The 17,287-nt window shown below is 44.0% G+C and overlaps 1 protein-coding gene across 2 annotated transcripts in view; it reads right to left on the bottom strand.

The window, feature by feature from the left end:
- Positions 1–17,287, bottom strand: part of Kit (KIT proto-oncogene, receptor tyrosine kinase) — a 78,511-nt gene that overhangs the window by 20,257 nt on the left and 40,967 nt on the right. For both annotated transcript variants that reach the window (XM_052735178.1, XM_052735179.1), the window contains exons 5-7: positions 16,355–16,523; positions 11,434–11,623; positions 9,364–9,479 (exon numbers count right to left, since the gene is read on the bottom strand). In XM_052735178.1, coding sequence (XP_052591138.1) covers positions 9,364–9,479; positions 11,434–11,623; positions 16,355–16,523 — 475 coding nt within the window. The remainder of the gene's footprint in view (positions 1–9,363; positions 9,480–11,433; positions 11,624–16,354; positions 16,524–17,287) is intronic.

Below are 17,287 nucleotides of genomic sequence, written 5' to 3'. Positions count from 1 at the left end.
CGGTATCCTCAACAATGATCAGCTTGTAGGCAGTAATTTGTTAATGTAATGTGAGAATTTGTTGCTCATGCAATTAAAATCCGAAACACTGATTTACCCCACAGATTGGTGATTTTGAAAAATATTCTTCTCAGCACCATCAGGTCCACACGGAAAACAAGAACAAAATTAATTTTAAGAATGCGGTACATATAACAAGAGTTGGCGGCTAGCACCGGGAGGCTTCAGGCACACAGAAGGAAGCTGGGGAGACTCGCCTTCCATTCATCTCCTGCAGGGGAGTGGTTCTGAGTAGATCCTCTCTGGCCCTGCCCACCTTAACCAGCTCCCATGCCCAATACAATTTGCCCGTACTCTATAATCAGCAGGAGAAGGGGCAGACTCCAAATAATAAAAGGCCAAATGGGAGTGGTCAGAGGATGGATTTTTGTTTTTATAACTCTGGGTTTGCTGGGGCAGAACGGTGATGCAGTGGCCATTTTTAACACTATGTCACCATTCTAGTTGGGTCTGGATAGAAGCTGTATTCCTGTCACAGTGTTGTTATAACGAGAGGGAATGTAAACCACCCTCAAACAGCAGTATAAAATAACTGTAGCTGATTTAAAAAAAAAAATTAAAAGAAATATTATAGGCATGTGTTACAGAAATCCTTAGAATAGATATTTTGGAAATATATTGCATTTTGTCCCTTCCTAAGGATATCTAAAAACTGGCAAATGGGTACTTTGGCCTGGTCTCATCTAGCCCAGGCTGACTTCAAGCTCCCTATGTAGCCAAGGATGACCTTGAACTTTTAATCCTCCTGCCTCCACCTTCAGAGTGCTGAAATTACAGGAGTACACCACCATGCTCATTTATGTTGGGGAGATCAAACCCACGGCACCTCCATGCATCCTAAGCAAGCTCTACAAACTGACCTACACACACCACCAACCCCCAAGTAGGCATTTTAAATCAGAACTTTGTCCAACAAACAAAGTAAAAACTTCAACTAGAGTCTCCTACACCCAGATATTTTCAACGCAGAACCCGTTTGAACAACAAAATGCCACCTTAATGAAGTGGTATCCCCAACTAGATGATGAGTTTTATTTTTTACTTTATTCAAAAATCTTCTGACCTTTTTAACTACTTAAATTTTTTTTTCTTGATCCGTTGGCTGCTCAAACCCAGTGACCACATGTGTAGTTTTCTGAATCCCTGTTCTAAAAGCCATCAGAAAGAGCCCCTAGGAGCTGGGGAGATGGCTCAGGGGTCAAAAGCACTTGCTGTGCAAGAGAAAGGAAAATGTGACTAGAGTTGGGAGCCCCAGCACCTACTGGCAGCCCCACCGATAACCTCAGTACAGAAGCCGAGACAGGGCTTGCTGGTTACCTAGGCTAGCTGAGTCAGCAAGCTCACGGTTCAAGGGAGAGGCCTTGCTTTAGTAAGTCAATGTTCAACCTCCAGCCTCTACACACACTTGTCCACCTGCATGTGCATACAGACGGGAACATGTAAACACACATGCCCAATGCCACATAGACAACTAAAGAAACAAACATCAAAACCCTCCTAGTTTCAAGATGGAGTCCCCAAATAACGTCTCTACTCGAAGGAAGCCTTCTTCAGTCAGACTCCTTAAGCTCAATTCCCGGACCCTCAGTGCCGTGTAGTCCAGATGCGGGCCGGGGCCCTGAACACCCATCACAAAGCTATGCGGGCTGCCAAGACGCACAGGCACAGGTTGAAATGTCATTTTTCTACTCTGCAAAGTAGGTAATTCATTTTGCCACATAATTCAGAGGATATTGACATAATGCCCACAGAAAAATTATGTCCCTATTCTTGGATTAATTTAAATTCCCACTGAAACAGAGGCGACCCTGCATCCATTTATAAACGAACAAGGCTAATTTGATGTGAAAACACACCTGGCTCAAATGAAAAGGAAATTTCCACACAGCAGAAGGTCCACGATCTAAAAGGACTACTCATGCTCCTGTCGGGAAGAGTCAGGGGGCAACGTCATCAAAGTTTACAGTCACACACTCAACCTACTTCTTGGCTTTCCCACATTTAATTTAAAAAAAAAAAAAATTAGACCACATGAGGAACCTAGGTAACACAGGGCCCAGGGACCCAGGAAGGTGGCTGCATTCTCCAGCGGTCTGGTGTTCACATAGACACTGGCAGTACTGTCACACACACCCCAAGACCGATTATCTTATGAGAGAGGAAGGAAAGGAATGCTGGCGACATTGGAGCCGAGAAAGATGTTTAGAAGTACATCTACTGCTGTCTTTTTTCAGAGTCAAAGAGTCAAGTTCTATGTTAATGGCTCGTTTCCGTACATGTTTCCCTCCAACTTCAACATCTCTAGCCATTCTAGTATCTAGAGACTCTCTTTCTCTGGAGAGATTTTATAAGGTCACATCAAGGGGCCAGTGAGATGGCTCCATGGGTAAAGGCACTTGCCTCCAAGCCTGACATCCTGAGTCCAATCCCTAGAAGCCACACGGTGGAAGGAGAGAATGTACTCCCTTAAAATGTTCTCTGACTTGTACGTGCACAGCGTGGCATGGATGGATGTGTGTGAGCGCCTGGGCACAATGGAAAAACAACCGTTTAAAAGAAAAAAGTCACATCAAAACAATGCTCAGTCTGAGTTTAAGAGGCAATAAAAACAGATTCAAGTCCTGCCAGATCTCAAATAAATGTATGAAGTCTCCTAATGGATTAATGTGAAGACCAGCAACTATTTTTTACATAGATTAACTACCACACTGAAGACAACCTGAGAATTAGTCCTTAATTTAGAATGGTCCTAAGGACTGGCAGTGTGTGGAAGACATAGAGCATGAAACACAATGACAGATGGCAACTTCCTAACTTCCAGGCACTCGGGCAAGGTCACTCCTTCAAGATTAAACAAGATGATTATAAACTCCTGACAGGTTCCTTTTAAAAACTCAGCCACATCATTTTAGAACTGTCTTACTCTATAATGTCTCAAAATCGTATCAGACGTGGGCTTAAAGGAGTTTTGAAAGATCTGTACAAAGAGATACCAAGGGGAGGCTGTGGAAGAATATTTTATGACTTGAAAAGATATTCTCAATACATCTATACTCGACACTAAAAAGCCAGGATATGAAATAACACAACCTCATCTCTGCTAAGATTTATTTATTTATTTCATATTTAATATGACTGTTTTGCCTATATGTATGTATGTGTACCAAGTGTGTGCCTGTGCAGGGCAGAAAAGGGAAACTGATCCCCTGCAACTAGAGTAATGGATGATTGTGAGCCATTATGTGACTACTGGGAACCAAACCTGTGTTCTCTACAAGAGCATCCAGCTGACAGCCTCATATAAATAAATACACACACACACACACACACACACACACACACACACACACACACACACACACACACGGTCTAGAAGATGACTAAAAAATAAGGGATATTAACAATGGGAAGTAATGAAATATAAAAACAAAAACTTTTAAATGGTAAACATAAAATTTGTTTTTCATTTTTGCTTCTTGATACATTTTCTGGGTTTACTGAACCTAACTTCTGAGGTAAGAAAAGCTTGAATTTAAAAATATGTAAGTAGATACATTCAACTACACTGCAGGACGGCCTGCATGTAAATCATACAGCACACCCATTTGCCAACAGTGAAGGTGGAAGGACCTGGCAAGCCAGCCATCTAGACCGCTTCAGACCACCTGCCAGCCATCTGGGTCGCCCACCTGGTTGGAATCTCAGGGTCCTTTGCCAGTGTGAAAGCAAGAAGTCTTGCCTTCAGGGACAGTTCAGTGTGGGGCTTGGAGTCTGCGCCTGAAGAAGTTCCTCATGGAACAAGATAGCAAAGAAGTTCCTCATGGAACAAGATAGCAAGGTTACAAGCATCAGGTGCGTTCCAGTCACCTTGGAAGCCCCACAGCTTCCAAGAAGCAAGTCAATGGTAAGGACATCCACAAAGGACCACTCTATTTATGGTTTCAGAATCCCAGCTACTAAGTCCAGGAGCAAGCCTCCTAGCAGCACTAAAAGGCAAAATCCTTTTAAAACAAAACCCCACAGAGAAATGCATGATGGTTTGTTTGGACACCCACTTGTTTGGAACATCTTCCACCCCCACCCTTTTTAATAGAAAACAGGGGTGCTGGGCGTCCAACTCAAGAGGCAAGCCTTAGGCTTCAATCCCAGTATCCAAAAATCAACCAATAAGGAGCCAGAGGAAGACAGACATAGACTCTAAGTGCTAGGAGGTGGGAGGATCTCTCCAGTTATGGAAAGTGTTCTCTTAGCTTTGCTGTTCCTTGAGGATTTTCTTCAAGGGCAGGCTTGCTCCAAGCCCCCAAATGGAGCAGTCCGTGAAGGCAGGCAGCCATTCTTGTTTTCACACTGGTAAAAAAGACCCTGAGATTCCAGCCAGGTGGACAACCCAGATGGCTGGCAGGCGGTCTGAAGCCATCTCCATGGCTGGCTTGACAGGCCCACCTTCGTCATTGGCAAATGGGCTGGCAGGCTGTCCACATATAGCTGCTTCTACCTAGCGAGGCTCTAGCCATCTGTAACTGGATTTGTCGATTGATAACCCAAAACACAGGCAAAGCAGTCTGGACTTTGCGAATGTGGTCAAAGGGGAACTTTCTCATCAAGAATTAGCGTCATTACGGGTGATTTATTACTTTGGCTGATTTGGGTATATAAATGATCATGTGAGCACCAAGCAGGATGTTAATTATTTGATGCAGTGATTTAGAATTAATCCATTAAAGAGCATTTTTTTAAATTGTTTCTGGTGCCCGGTTAACACCCTTCCATAAATGGAGTGAAGCTGTTGGTGGCACTGAGAGTCAATGTGGTGTGGTCCAGCCATCACTGTGGACTCCAGTCGCGCGAACTTAACACAAGTCGGCTCTACAGAAGCACCCTGAGGAAGGTGAGTCCTTGCCCTTCCCGCTCCCTGTGGACCTCAGCAGCCCTCCCTCATGGCTGAGGTCTGTCACTGAAGGGAATACCCTTAAGACTGGAGAAAGCTACCCAGGACCCTTTTATACAGCCAGGAGCTCCTGATAAGCGATGCAGGCTGCCCACACAGCTGGCCGATAGAATTTTTTCCCAATATCAAAAGGACTCTGGGAAAGAGTAGTGTCTTTGGAATAAAGTTTGGAGTTTTTATAATTATACACTTCTCCTCAATTTTCATTTGCAAGAGAAATACATCACCATTTCCCCCCAAGGGCATCTAACTTTTCAGAACTAAGAATTTGACTTCTACATACACCTTGGGCAAGCACTCCCAAGAGGAATCACAGTAATGCAAATTCAATGGGGGCGGGGGAGTGTGGCTTTGTTTTGTTTTAACGAAAACTCCACGTCTCCTATATAAGGGATTGGCTCCCTACCCCCCACCACTAACTATACTGAAATCTACATGAGAAAATTTCAGAACGAATGGACTTTTCAAGAATTTAGACCACTGCAAATCAAGGACTTACATTAGCATTTCTTAGCACTGCATCTTGTAAGCAATTACACATCAGTGTCACTAAGTAGCCTGAATTTCTGTGCTAACCCGGTGCATTTATTATCTTGACTTTCATTAATTCTAATTTTTGCAGTACATAATTCCTTTCCCCCTGGAGGCTAAGCTTATTTACAGAATAAACCATGCATAGAATTACCCATAACTGTCATCATTACCCTAGGATGTCAAAATGGACACAATGATTCCCAGGGTTTCGATTTTTAAAACAGTTTTGTTTGGTTGTTTGTTGGAGACAGGTTAAAACACAGCTCAGGCTGGCCTCAACTCACCACATAGCTCTGAATGACCTTGAACTTCTGACCTTCCTGCTTGGAAGTATAAGTATGTACCACCACACTTAGGCTTGGCTTTATGCAATACTGGGACTGAAGCATGATAGGGATGCATTTTACCAATTGAACGACATCCTCAGCCCTTGATTTTAGCTTTTGATTTTAAGTCCACTGCCAAAAATCAAAAAATAAAAGAAAGAAACCTAACCCATAGTACTGTCAACTGTAACAGTCCAGAGCAATTGTGACATGCCTCACAAGAGGTGGACAGTTTGAACAAATATGCTCACTGTCAAAGCCATTTGTAAATTCAATGCACCTTGTGAATGAAATGAATGGCTTTTGTCAACTTAGCATTTGCAAGAAACTGACATGAATGAAAAGGCTTCCTGAAGAGTTTAACCTCGGAGGCAGAGCCCACTGCGTGTCCTCCACACACCCAGCGCGATGAAGCGGGCACTCCATCCATGGTAAGGTGCTTGCTGGAGAGTCCAGCCCTAGACAAGGCCTCCCCTGACAGGGGGAGATCATGTTGGAAGTTGGTGGTGTTCCCTAGCAGATGTGGTTGTAACTGACCCTGCCTGGTGGGGCAGGGCAGCCTCATAAATCAATCGGCAGCCATTCTGCCCCCAGAGAGAAAAGTCAGAAATGTACCACAGTGGTCAGTACGGCAGTGGTCAGTACTGCGGTAGTCAGTGTCTCATGCCCCAGTGGCAGATGGCACTCTGGGAAAAAGGTATCTAAATGCCCCCTCTGGCTGAGAGGCCCAGGCAAAAAAAAGACATGATGAGCTTCTCGATGTGTTCCACAGAGCATGCTTCCCTATGATCTGCTGTCACTGGTCCACAGGGGAAAGGCACAGGAACACATGAGTGGCATTCGGAAGGAGCAATCTAGTAAAATGTTTCTTATACCTGTGAAACCTGACAAAGCCTTATGCACTGTCCACTGGTTTCTTTACTTTGCTTTTCTGTTAACTGGCTCTTACTGTATTTTGGGGAATACTGATCTACAATGGATTGGGTGTCTTGGAGCAGGTAAGTGGGAGAGGCCTACTACACTCGGAATCAAGTTTTGCATGAACAATTTGCACATTATGCTTGCAAAAATACTGATTTGCCTACTGTCGTCTCTTAAATTAGTTGAATATTAAGGTTTTCAGAAGTAGGTAATTTTGCCCATGTGTAATATATTAAGCTCCCTTGATTAACATCTGAATTAATCTAGAAATATTTGAATTGAGGGCCAATGAGATAGCAAATAATCAAAAACTGTTCTGAGGAACAGAAATATTAATTAACATTTCCTTTGGAAAGGAGGAGCTCTGTGGTCCAGAGTTTGGGATCATTAGCTGCATCCCACAAACCATCCCCCCACGCCCAAGGAGGTATAGCATCATCAACAGATTCAGAATGCTGGGAGGGTCAGCCACATAAAAGTACACATTGTAGGCATGTGACCCTTTCCCCCCTTGAGACAGGGTCTCATTGTCTAAACCAGGCTGGCCCTGAATTCACAGAGATCTACCAGCCTCCACCTCCCAGAATGCTGAGATCAAAGACAGGCAACCATGACACCCAGTTTAAATACATCCTGATGCCTGTGGTGGGTGGCTCATCTTGGTTGTCCACCTGACTGCCTCAGGAATCAACTAAAACCCAAAGCTGCTGTGCACTCCTGAGAGGGATTTTTCTTGACCAGATTATTTGAAGCAGGAAGATCCACCTTAAATCTGGGTTTTCTTCAGGATTCCAGGAATCCTCCTGGCCCTCGGCGCCAGACTGGGACCACTGAGACATTCAGCCTGGTGGACTGAATGAGACCGCCATGGCTTGACTACACTGAAAACATGCTGTAAGCCAATCTAATAATTGTGTGTGTGTGTGTGTGTGTGTGTGTGTGTGTGTGTGTGTGTGTGTGTGTATGTATGTGTGTGTGTGTGTTTTCTAGCAGGTCTATACCTAGCACCCTGATTGATACAGCATCTTCACCAGGAACCACAATTCTAGAAATGCGGATACAGCCGAGCAACTCTAGACTGCAATAAAAAAGCAGTCCAGAGAAGACCTTTACTAGTTATTTCTCCTTCAATAACAAATGGCTCTGACCCCACCCAACCTGCTGTCACAGAAAGGCAGGGACAAAGATATGTGGGATAAACAGATGTGAAACCATGGCGGCGGGTAAGCTGCTCCAGGGGCGGGAAGAAGCTCCCCTGGCCACGCCGCCCCTCTCCCACCCACCTACAGCCCCCTTACAGGGCAGCACGCTGCCCAGTTCCTGAGTTGTTTTTGTGGGGAATTATTCTGGTTTGATCTGAAACATCCCCAACAGGCTCATATATCTGAATGGTTGATTCCGCCCCCGCTGATGCTCTTTTGGGGGAGACTGTGGAACCTTTGGGACAGGAGGTATGGCTGGCAGAGGAGGTCACTGAGGCAGGCCACTGAGGGTTGTAGACTGGCTTCTGGCCTCAGTTCTCTTCTTCCTGATTAGTCATAAGGTGAACATGTTAAGTCGCAAGCTCCTACGGCCACAGACCTAAGCCCACAGACATGCCCTCCCCGCCAAGATGGGCTACTTTTCCTGCAAGCACAAACCCCAACCCCCTTCCCTCAAGCTACTTGTTCTGCACTCTCTTGCAACAAGTAGCTAACATAGGAACGCTCCCCTGTTGCTTCCCCAGACCCCACACACCGAGGATGGATAACTCTAAGGTCACTTGTTCACTGGGCCATCTTCTGGAACACTCTAGTAGGTACCATGTTGTTACTCTTCCTTATCAATGCAGGCTGGACCCAGAACAGAGCCAAGGAGAAGCCCTTCACTTGGCAGAAGCAGCAGCAGCAGCAGCAGCAAGGATAGGCTCCTGACTGCTTGGCCTCCACCTCTGCTTAGGGATTTCTCTAAGAACCACAGTCATGCAGGACTTTGGTGTTGAGGTTCCCACGACTACAGACAATTCTCCCCCCCCACCCTCCCCACCCCCACCAAACCACTTGCTGTGCGCTCCCTCGGTACTCCTAAAGTACTCAGGAGTAGTAACCCATGGAGCTGGGTCAATATCGCATTGATCTTAGTGGGAGAGCAATCTAAACACAAATGGTATATCACAACCTGAAGAGCAAAAGCTCTGAGAAGAGGAAACTCCCGTCGGCAGGGCTTGACAGTATCTCTCCCCCACCCAACGGCAAACCCCAGCTCCCGCTCAACATCTGGCTTTCCAGTTCAACAATCAATAATAATACACTTTCTCTTAACTCGTAATCTCAGCCTCCCCGGCTCCCCTGTTTACTTCAGAGGCTGCCCTCAGAAATTCACACTTCTACAAGGTCATGTGGCCAGTGAAATGTCGGACAGCGAGTCGGTTTCTCTTCCAACCACCAAACCACGAGGTCTTAGTTAAGGTCAAAATTATCATGAAACATTATTTACAGAGTACACAAGAAACGCAGCTCTGCAGCTGTTACACGCGCGAGCTGCAGCGTGCAATAACACAAAATAAAAAGATAAGGAGTCCTGCAATTTACTTACTGTGCACATAAACATTAAATGTCACGGAAGCGCTGACATCAGAGTTGGACACCAGGAAGGTGTAGGTGCCTCCTTCTGTGCCTTTTAATCTGGTCAGATGAAGTTCACTCACATATCTACAAGGGAAGGACAATGTATCAACCCCCTGTGGATATATAGTCTGTCCTAAAATCCAAGTCCCTGTCACTGTTTCTACTTGGAAAGAAATGCCTATTTGGGGGGAAAATATCAATGAATCATTTAATTCAGTGTTAACAAAATACACACACATAACACACTATTTGGGACAAAACCCTGCATGTGAAGACACAGAACTAGGCCAGCCAAACTTTTGGGGTCACTGTCGCAGGCTACCCTCATGACCACTTCCTATTCTGCCCACACTGTAGCAGTACCTTGAGCTCTGTCCTGGGGAACCCTGGCTCAGTGGCCTGCACACACCCTCTATTTTCATGTCCACTCTTCGGGCCCTCGGGCTCCACATAATAATGACTCCGCTCCACCCATTGTCAGCCGACCTTGCTTCTGTCAATAATGCTATCTCTTGGTATTCTTTTTACTCCCAGACTTCTTTTCCCAGAGTCCCCTGCAATATTTGTTATTCAAGCATCTGCTCTACTTGGGGACCTGCAGGATGGCTGTGAAGACGGAATATCATGTAACCCTCGAGTTGGTGTGAGCTCTAGATGGATAATCAGCAGGGCAGGCTGTGACCAACTTACCACGCTCAGTGGCCTTAGTCATTTTCCTCTCACCACTCACCTCACAGCCTGCTGCTAAAGCAAACTTTCTAATCTCAACCTCCCATGCAGGTGCCTCTGTGTGTCCCTGTGCCTCTTCTACAGGCCTATTTCCATGTGCCCTTGGACCCACGTTGTGGGTGCAGTTCAGCACACCTCACATCTGTAACCTTCACCCAAAGGTCACCTTGAATGGCCAGGTACAGAAGCTCAGTGCCGAGTTCCCCAAGGTCCTTACTCAGCAGCTTGCCTGCTCCCTCACAGTTTTCTCTCTGCATAAATCCCATGCCACTGAACTCCTGTCTCAGTTCAGCTTCTAGGGAACTGGGCCTATGGTAATTCCTTTTTAAACAAACACACACAAGATCCCAGCCTACAAGCGTCTACCTCGGCCACTCCTCCCCTACCTGGGTACTTCCCAACTCCTCCCTCTTCGGCCCAACCCTCAACAATCCAGGCTAGCTCATCAATTCACTTGTGTTCATCCAACCGTCAGCTGCTCCTGAATGGAGTCACAGAAACTCTACCCAGTTCCCAGCCCCCTATTGGTCATCTGATCTCGGTCACATCACTCCACCCTTCTGTGCCTTGGTGTCCTCATGCACAAAAATGGGGGGATTGAGAGTGCTCCAGAGCCAGTGGGGTGAGTGGGTAAAGATGCTTCCAACCCAAGTACCCGAGTTTGATCCCTGGGATGCATGTAAAAGGTGGAAGGAGAGAACTGACTCCCAAAGGTGGTCTCTGACCTTCACACGTACTTTGGGGTGCATTACATTACTGCATCATTACATACCCACACCATAACAAACTAAATTTTAAAAGATTAAGTGCTACATCTAAGGTTTGTGCTGATATATGTAAGGTATATACAAATGTGAGCGCATAATTAGGTATTAATTAGTACTGCTCCTATTGGAACTATGATGTTTTGAAGATCTAATAAGAGATCTGATAGTAAAGAAAAATAATCGATCACCTAGCCCAAAGTTGCCTTCAGAGTTTTAATAAAGTTGTAACAATACTAATTTTCCTAGCTTCCAAAGAGAATTATTGTGTCCTGAAGATAGGCCAGTCATTGCTTTGGGTTACCCTTAAAACTAAGAGAAAAGTAACCCCCACTTTCCAAATGAGAAACTGAGTCAGCATACATCCGCATGTGTGGCGTGAACATTCTAAACCCACAACAAAATGGAATTCTCAGCTGAGGATGCAGAGGTAGCTCTAGGTATGCTTCTTCATGGGGCATCTTTCCGTGCGTTGCTGGGTCATCAGAACAGGACCTGGGAAGGTGGTTGGGAGAGAGAGAGAAGGGCACAAGTTCCTTTCTTACCTGATGTTACTTTTGTTATCCGACTTGAGATAATCTTCCCCCTTGTTAGCGGAGGTCGTGTTCATGTATATCCACTGTTGGTGTTCAGGTTTGGGGTAGGCCTCATATTCAACAACCAAATCTACATTTTCTCCCTCGTTTACAAACACTGTAGTATTCTTCACGGGGAAGATATTAATGAATCCTTTATCTGTTTGTAACAGAATAAAACAACAATCAATATCCCGACAACCGGCAAGAACACACAACGTCACCTTAGGATCCCCAAAAAATGGTGGCTTCCAGTGTTGACGAGCACCGAGTGAGATTTGTGAGTAAGCCATGCATTGACCTCCCTTTGCCCGTCACCACATCCTTGGATGAGAAGGGCACACACCAAAGTCCCTGCCTTGTATACTGCTGTTATCACTAGCAATTCCCTAGAAGGGCCTCTCCAACCACTCACCTCCATGCTTGTGGGGTGCAAGTTTTAGGGTATTTTACTAAAATAGCCCCTATCTAGATCCAGAAGAGTTACAGATATAGTAAGAAAGTACCATGGAATCAAGGCTATTGTGAGCTCTAATGTGTGATAAAAATGCTACAGAAAGTATCATTGTGTATCTGAAGAAGAGGAGAGTTGGCCCCTTTCAGATCACGTGCTATCACACCCTGGGTCACCAATCAGACAGCATCTTAACATGAAAACCGGACTGTTACCTCTAACGGGGAGATGGGGTGGATAGTTTTTGGAAGCAACTAAAGGAAAACACAGGAAAGGGCAAATCTGAATTAAGGTAATGGGAAAGAGGACATAAACTAAAACCAGGGAGGGGGGAGAATGTTTAGCTAAACCAGTAATTAAAATGTGGATGGCACTTTCCATTTATTAAAAATAGCTAAACTAATTTAAAATAAACCCAAGAATCTCAAGTGCGTTCAAAGAAGCCCGGCGAGCCACACATGACAAACTGGCACACTCCTTCTCAGAACCAGTTAGCAATCGAGATTTTTCTTTTTTTAAATGATCTATTTTAAGTCTAAATCCTATCATTTCCATTTGAGAACTCTTCTTAAAATGGGTTAGAGATGTACAAAGTGCTATTTGCACAGGTTACAATAACTCTTGAAATGACAGAACATGGGTGAAGTAAATAATGCAGTCTTAGAAATGGTTACATAATAATCCAAGAGCACCTGAAAAAGAGCAATAAACTAATTGCCCAGTATTATTTTTATAGCCACCATTTAGGGAACGCTTACTACGCGCCAAGAACTGCCCCAGGCACTTTAGCACACATTTTATTTAATAATTACGACATTTATGCTTACAATCATTTGGGAACACAGAGCTGTAGCCTCTAATTTATAGATGAAAAGCGGGTTATGGATTTTCTGTGTATGTATGTGTGTCGTGTTTGGCGTCTGTGGGGATGGGACATGCACATCCAGAGTGTGGAGATAGATGCCTACCAGGCTAGAAGAGCACTCCAGGTGCTCACTCATCACGGTCCACCCTACTGCCTTGAGACAGGTTCTCCCACTAAGTCAGAGACTCACCATTTCAGCCAAACTGGCTGGCCGGGAAGCTCTCAGGATTCCCCGTCTCTGTACCCCAGTATCGGGGGCTACAATCATGCTTAGCTTTTTTATGTAGGTACTGAGGATTTGAACTCACCTCCTGAGGTTTGCAGAGCAAGTGTTCTTACCCAGTAAGTCATTCCCCAGCCCCAGGTTAAAGATTTGTGATCACTCCAATTTATAGGTAATACTTGTAATCTCTAATTTATAGATGAAATAGATGCTTTATATTTGGATCCAAAGCCATATAGCAAAGTCTAGCTTTGAACACAGGTCTAAGAGAAGCCAAGAATGGCCTCTTTTTTTAGTCTCTATCCATTTTAAGTCAGAGAGAATAAGAACATGAATAAAATTGTATGTATAATGAAAACTCATATACAAAAATAAGCAAAATACTCAAATCTTTAAAAACAGCTACATCAAGTTAAAGTTTAAATTTTATTCTATTTCATTTTCAAATGCTTAAAATTAATAGTAAAATTTCACTAACTTTGTAGTTATCTACATATACACAAGAGGTTGTCACTGCAGTTTTTAATGCTCTCTGGTTGCCGAAAGGTTCAGGATCAAAAACACAATCCCATGTCCTCTCACTACTGAATCAATTCAAAAGGGATTGTTTTCAGTGTGGAATGAAAAAATATTCCAAAATAAAAAACTGGAGTTGGAGCTGATCCTTTCCTAAGGTCAGAATCACAAACAACATCACCCCGCCACTCTTTATGACAAGGAGGGGTTGATTGTTTGTTAGATCTTGCTATGTTAAACGAATAAACGCTTCATCACAAGGTCATATATCCAGATACCGCACAATGAAAAAAAATGCCACCGATACCACAGAGCAAAGATGTAAGGGGTCCTGGTTTTTCTGTAGTCTACCTTGCTCAATATAGGTTTTATGATTTGACTATAAAGAATATACCCCTAAAAGGCCCATGTATTAAAGGCTTGGTTGCTAGCAAATGGGCTTGTGGGAAGTGATTGGATCATGACGATTCTAAGTTCATTAGTGGGTATCCATTGCTAACTCTACTGATGAATGGAATGGGGGAAGGGGGGCTGGGGCGGGGAGGTTAGTGGGCAATAGGTCAGCAGGGGTATGCCCCTGAAGAGTCTGTCTTGTGTCTGGCCTTTGTTGGCTTGCTCTCTGCTTCCTGACTGCCATAAGGTAAGCATCTCTCTTCGGACACCTGCTCCTATCATGCTGTTCCAGACTTGCCTCAAGTCTCCAGACCTGGAACCTAACCTGGAACCACGAGGCACGACTCTTTGCTCCTTGGAACTGTTTGTGTCGGGTGTCTTGTCATAGTAACAAAAGGCTGACTTAACACAACAGGATTATGTTGTGTAGTGGAATAAAGCTTAAGTTTCTATAATGTAAGAATTATTAAGACTCTGCCTTAAGTACCACAACATAAAGAAGGAACTCTAAACAAGCTGCTATGTTTAATTTTTTTCCCAAGTACTTCTGCATTAAGAAACTGGTGGTACATTAACTTTTAATCAGGTTCAAACTCTATGTCTGACATTCCCATAAAAATCTGCCTCTTCTCATCTCCAATGATGTGGGGAGCTGGAGGCTGTTTCTTCTGAGAGGAAATGAAGAGAAAAACTGGGGTAGAAAAAGCGAAGTAGCAGGCCCCTAACCCCAAACCAGGTCAGAGTCCATCAGCTCGTGCCACAAAAAAAAACACCAAAAGGTAACTGTGGAAAATGGCGGGTATGTTCACTCACTTCAACCACAGTAAACTTTTTATGATCTATATGCAGCCCTGTAACATCATGTTGTGAGCCTTCGCTGTACACAATTCTAAATATTAAAAAAAAAAAAAAATCAAAGTTAGCAGAGTCCCAGAGTCTTACTCTAATGCCCATCCCATGTTGGCTCCAAAGCCCACTCCTAGCATCGACAGAATTACCCTCCCACTGTCTTTTCCTGTTCCTGTCCCACCACAAGTCACTCCTAACCCACGACAAAACCAGATTCGGATTTCACAGCCACAGGGCTGGCTTTCCAGTCACACATTTCTAATTCTTGGAAACTGATGAATGGATTTTTGAAATCCGATTACATACAACAATATGTTCAAAACATCCTTACTAATAGCTTTCTGGAGCTGAAGAGGATATATCAACATGCTCCCTAATCAACTTAGCAAATTAGTGCTTATGGAGTTTAATATTTTAAAAGCATAGCCCTCTATTCAAATTAATAAATGGCTCACGATCACATTTGGGGACAGAGGAGTACACTTTCTGTGTGAGGACTCTATAATTATAAGCGAAGTGTCTTCTCTGTTGAGAGACTTTCCATTAGAACTTGGGCAGAAACACACATTTTTTATGATGTTACTGAAGGGATTTAAAAAAAAAATCACAGAGCTCTGTTCCCTAAATTACTGAAATCTGGGGGGGCGGGGGAGATGAAAACAAACAATGCGTTGCTTTATTATCCCTTACAAAGAGGAGTTTCACCACGCTACATGTGTGTTATCCAAAGCAAGCAGCAGGAAAATGGTTGCATTAAAAAGGCATGAAGAGATATATAACTTTATATATTAATTACAATAAAGATGCAAAGTTTTTAAATACACACACAAGAACCAAAAAAAACAAAAAACCCACAAAACCAAAACCTATGAATAAAATAATTTTGGGATAATTATTATTAGTCTGAGTAAAACAAAAACAACAAGGAACCCACTATGTGCTGCCTGTGAAATCAACACTTGTGGAATTCTCAGCATTGGGAAGAGCAGAGCAGAGCAGAGCAGACGTGGAGGACCTGGGGGCAGAGAGCGCACCCGCAGGACACTGTAGGACCCTGCTCTCACAGAGGCTCTCCAGGACCAGCGCTGCCTCCTGAAGGCCTGAGCGATGAAGCTACAGAGCATCGAGGAGCAAAAGGGTTGGAGAAGTCCAATTCAGCACAAACCACAAAGGGACTGAAGGCCATGACCAACACAAGTCACCAGAAAGACAGAGAAATACTCCAGGCATCTCAGATGCCTGACAAAGAGCATCTACGGTCATTTCCAAGCTCCAATCTCTCAGCTAGGGCTGAAAGGTGAGGAGGGGGAGGGGAAGGTGGGAGGGCAAAGTGACAGGTCTGCACTTGAGTGACAGTTCTCTCTACTGTCCTCTGGGGTAAACTGGTGGGCTCTGGTTTGGTGTTCTTCTGGCAAGAAGCTCCAGGAATAATAATCATTCATTCCTTCCTTCATTCATTCATTCATTCATTCGCTGATAATAAATTCTACGAATCAGTTCTTAGAATCCCATTTGCATAAAAAGGAAACTATCTAGTAATTTCTCCTTTCGCTATTGCCGGTAATTTATACATTCCCATGGAGATATTTACCTACTACTTTCAAGGTTGTTGTGACATTTGCTGATCCAAAAGTATTATTGGCATAACACATGAACACTCCGGAATCATTAACTCTTACGGAGCTGATAGTCAGCATCTCCTGGCGTTCGTAATCGAAGTCCCCCTGGTGCCAGCTACTGCGCTTCACCTGGGCTTTGGTCTGTGGTTTTCAGAAGGGGAGGGAAAAAAAAAACATCAAAGATTACCATATAATTTATATTCAGGATCTTTCCTAAATTAAAAATAGCAGCAATTAACTTCTCCATATTAGCATTCATTATACACTACTGAGGAGGAATAATAAGGCGTCGTGACAAGGCTGTCACTAGACCCCTTCATATCTCAGGATTATATTGAAAGATAGTCATTATGAATGATTGGAGGAAAAATGAGGAAATTCATTCCAAGTTCTCCACAGTATTAGATTTTAGGAGTCACCCTGGAAGAAATATTACAGAATACTGACATTTCATAATGAGTCAGCACACTTACGTCATATGAACATTTCCTACCCTGCCCCCCCTTTGAGACAGGATCTCCATGTAGCCCAGGAGAGCTTCTAATTCCCTATGTAGCCAAGGATGAGCTCGAACTTCTGAGCAACATGCCTCCCTCTGTCTGAGTGCTGGGATCACAGGCCCAGGCCACCCTCAAGCGCAGTTTACGTTGTGCTGTGGATTGAACCCAGGGTTTCATGCATGCTAGGCAAGCAGGCTCAGCTGAGTTCCAGCTACCATCCCTCCTGTTAACCTTTTTTATGTGTGCATCTAGTGACTGAAAGAAAACATATAATCTCCTTCTGAACATTTAGTATCTTCAAAAGTGAAATGAGAATCGGAATCAAGACAGCTGACTGAGAGGTTCACCACCACAGTCATCAGCCCAGTCACATTTTCTTAACTACTGAAGGGATGAGGCACGTGA

This window comes from Peromyscus californicus, unplaced genomic scaffold, assembly GCF_007827085.1.
Source record: "Peromyscus californicus insignis strain IS unplaced genomic scaffold, ASM782708v3 Scaffold_13__1_contigs__length_99412109, whole genome shotgun sequence".
In the NCBI taxonomy this organism is placed as follows: Eukaryota; Metazoa; Chordata; class Mammalia; order Rodentia; family Cricetidae; genus Peromyscus; species Peromyscus californicus.
The sequence above is the reverse complement of the archived record's forward strand: the minus strand, read 5'-3'. Positions and strand labels throughout refer to the sequence as shown.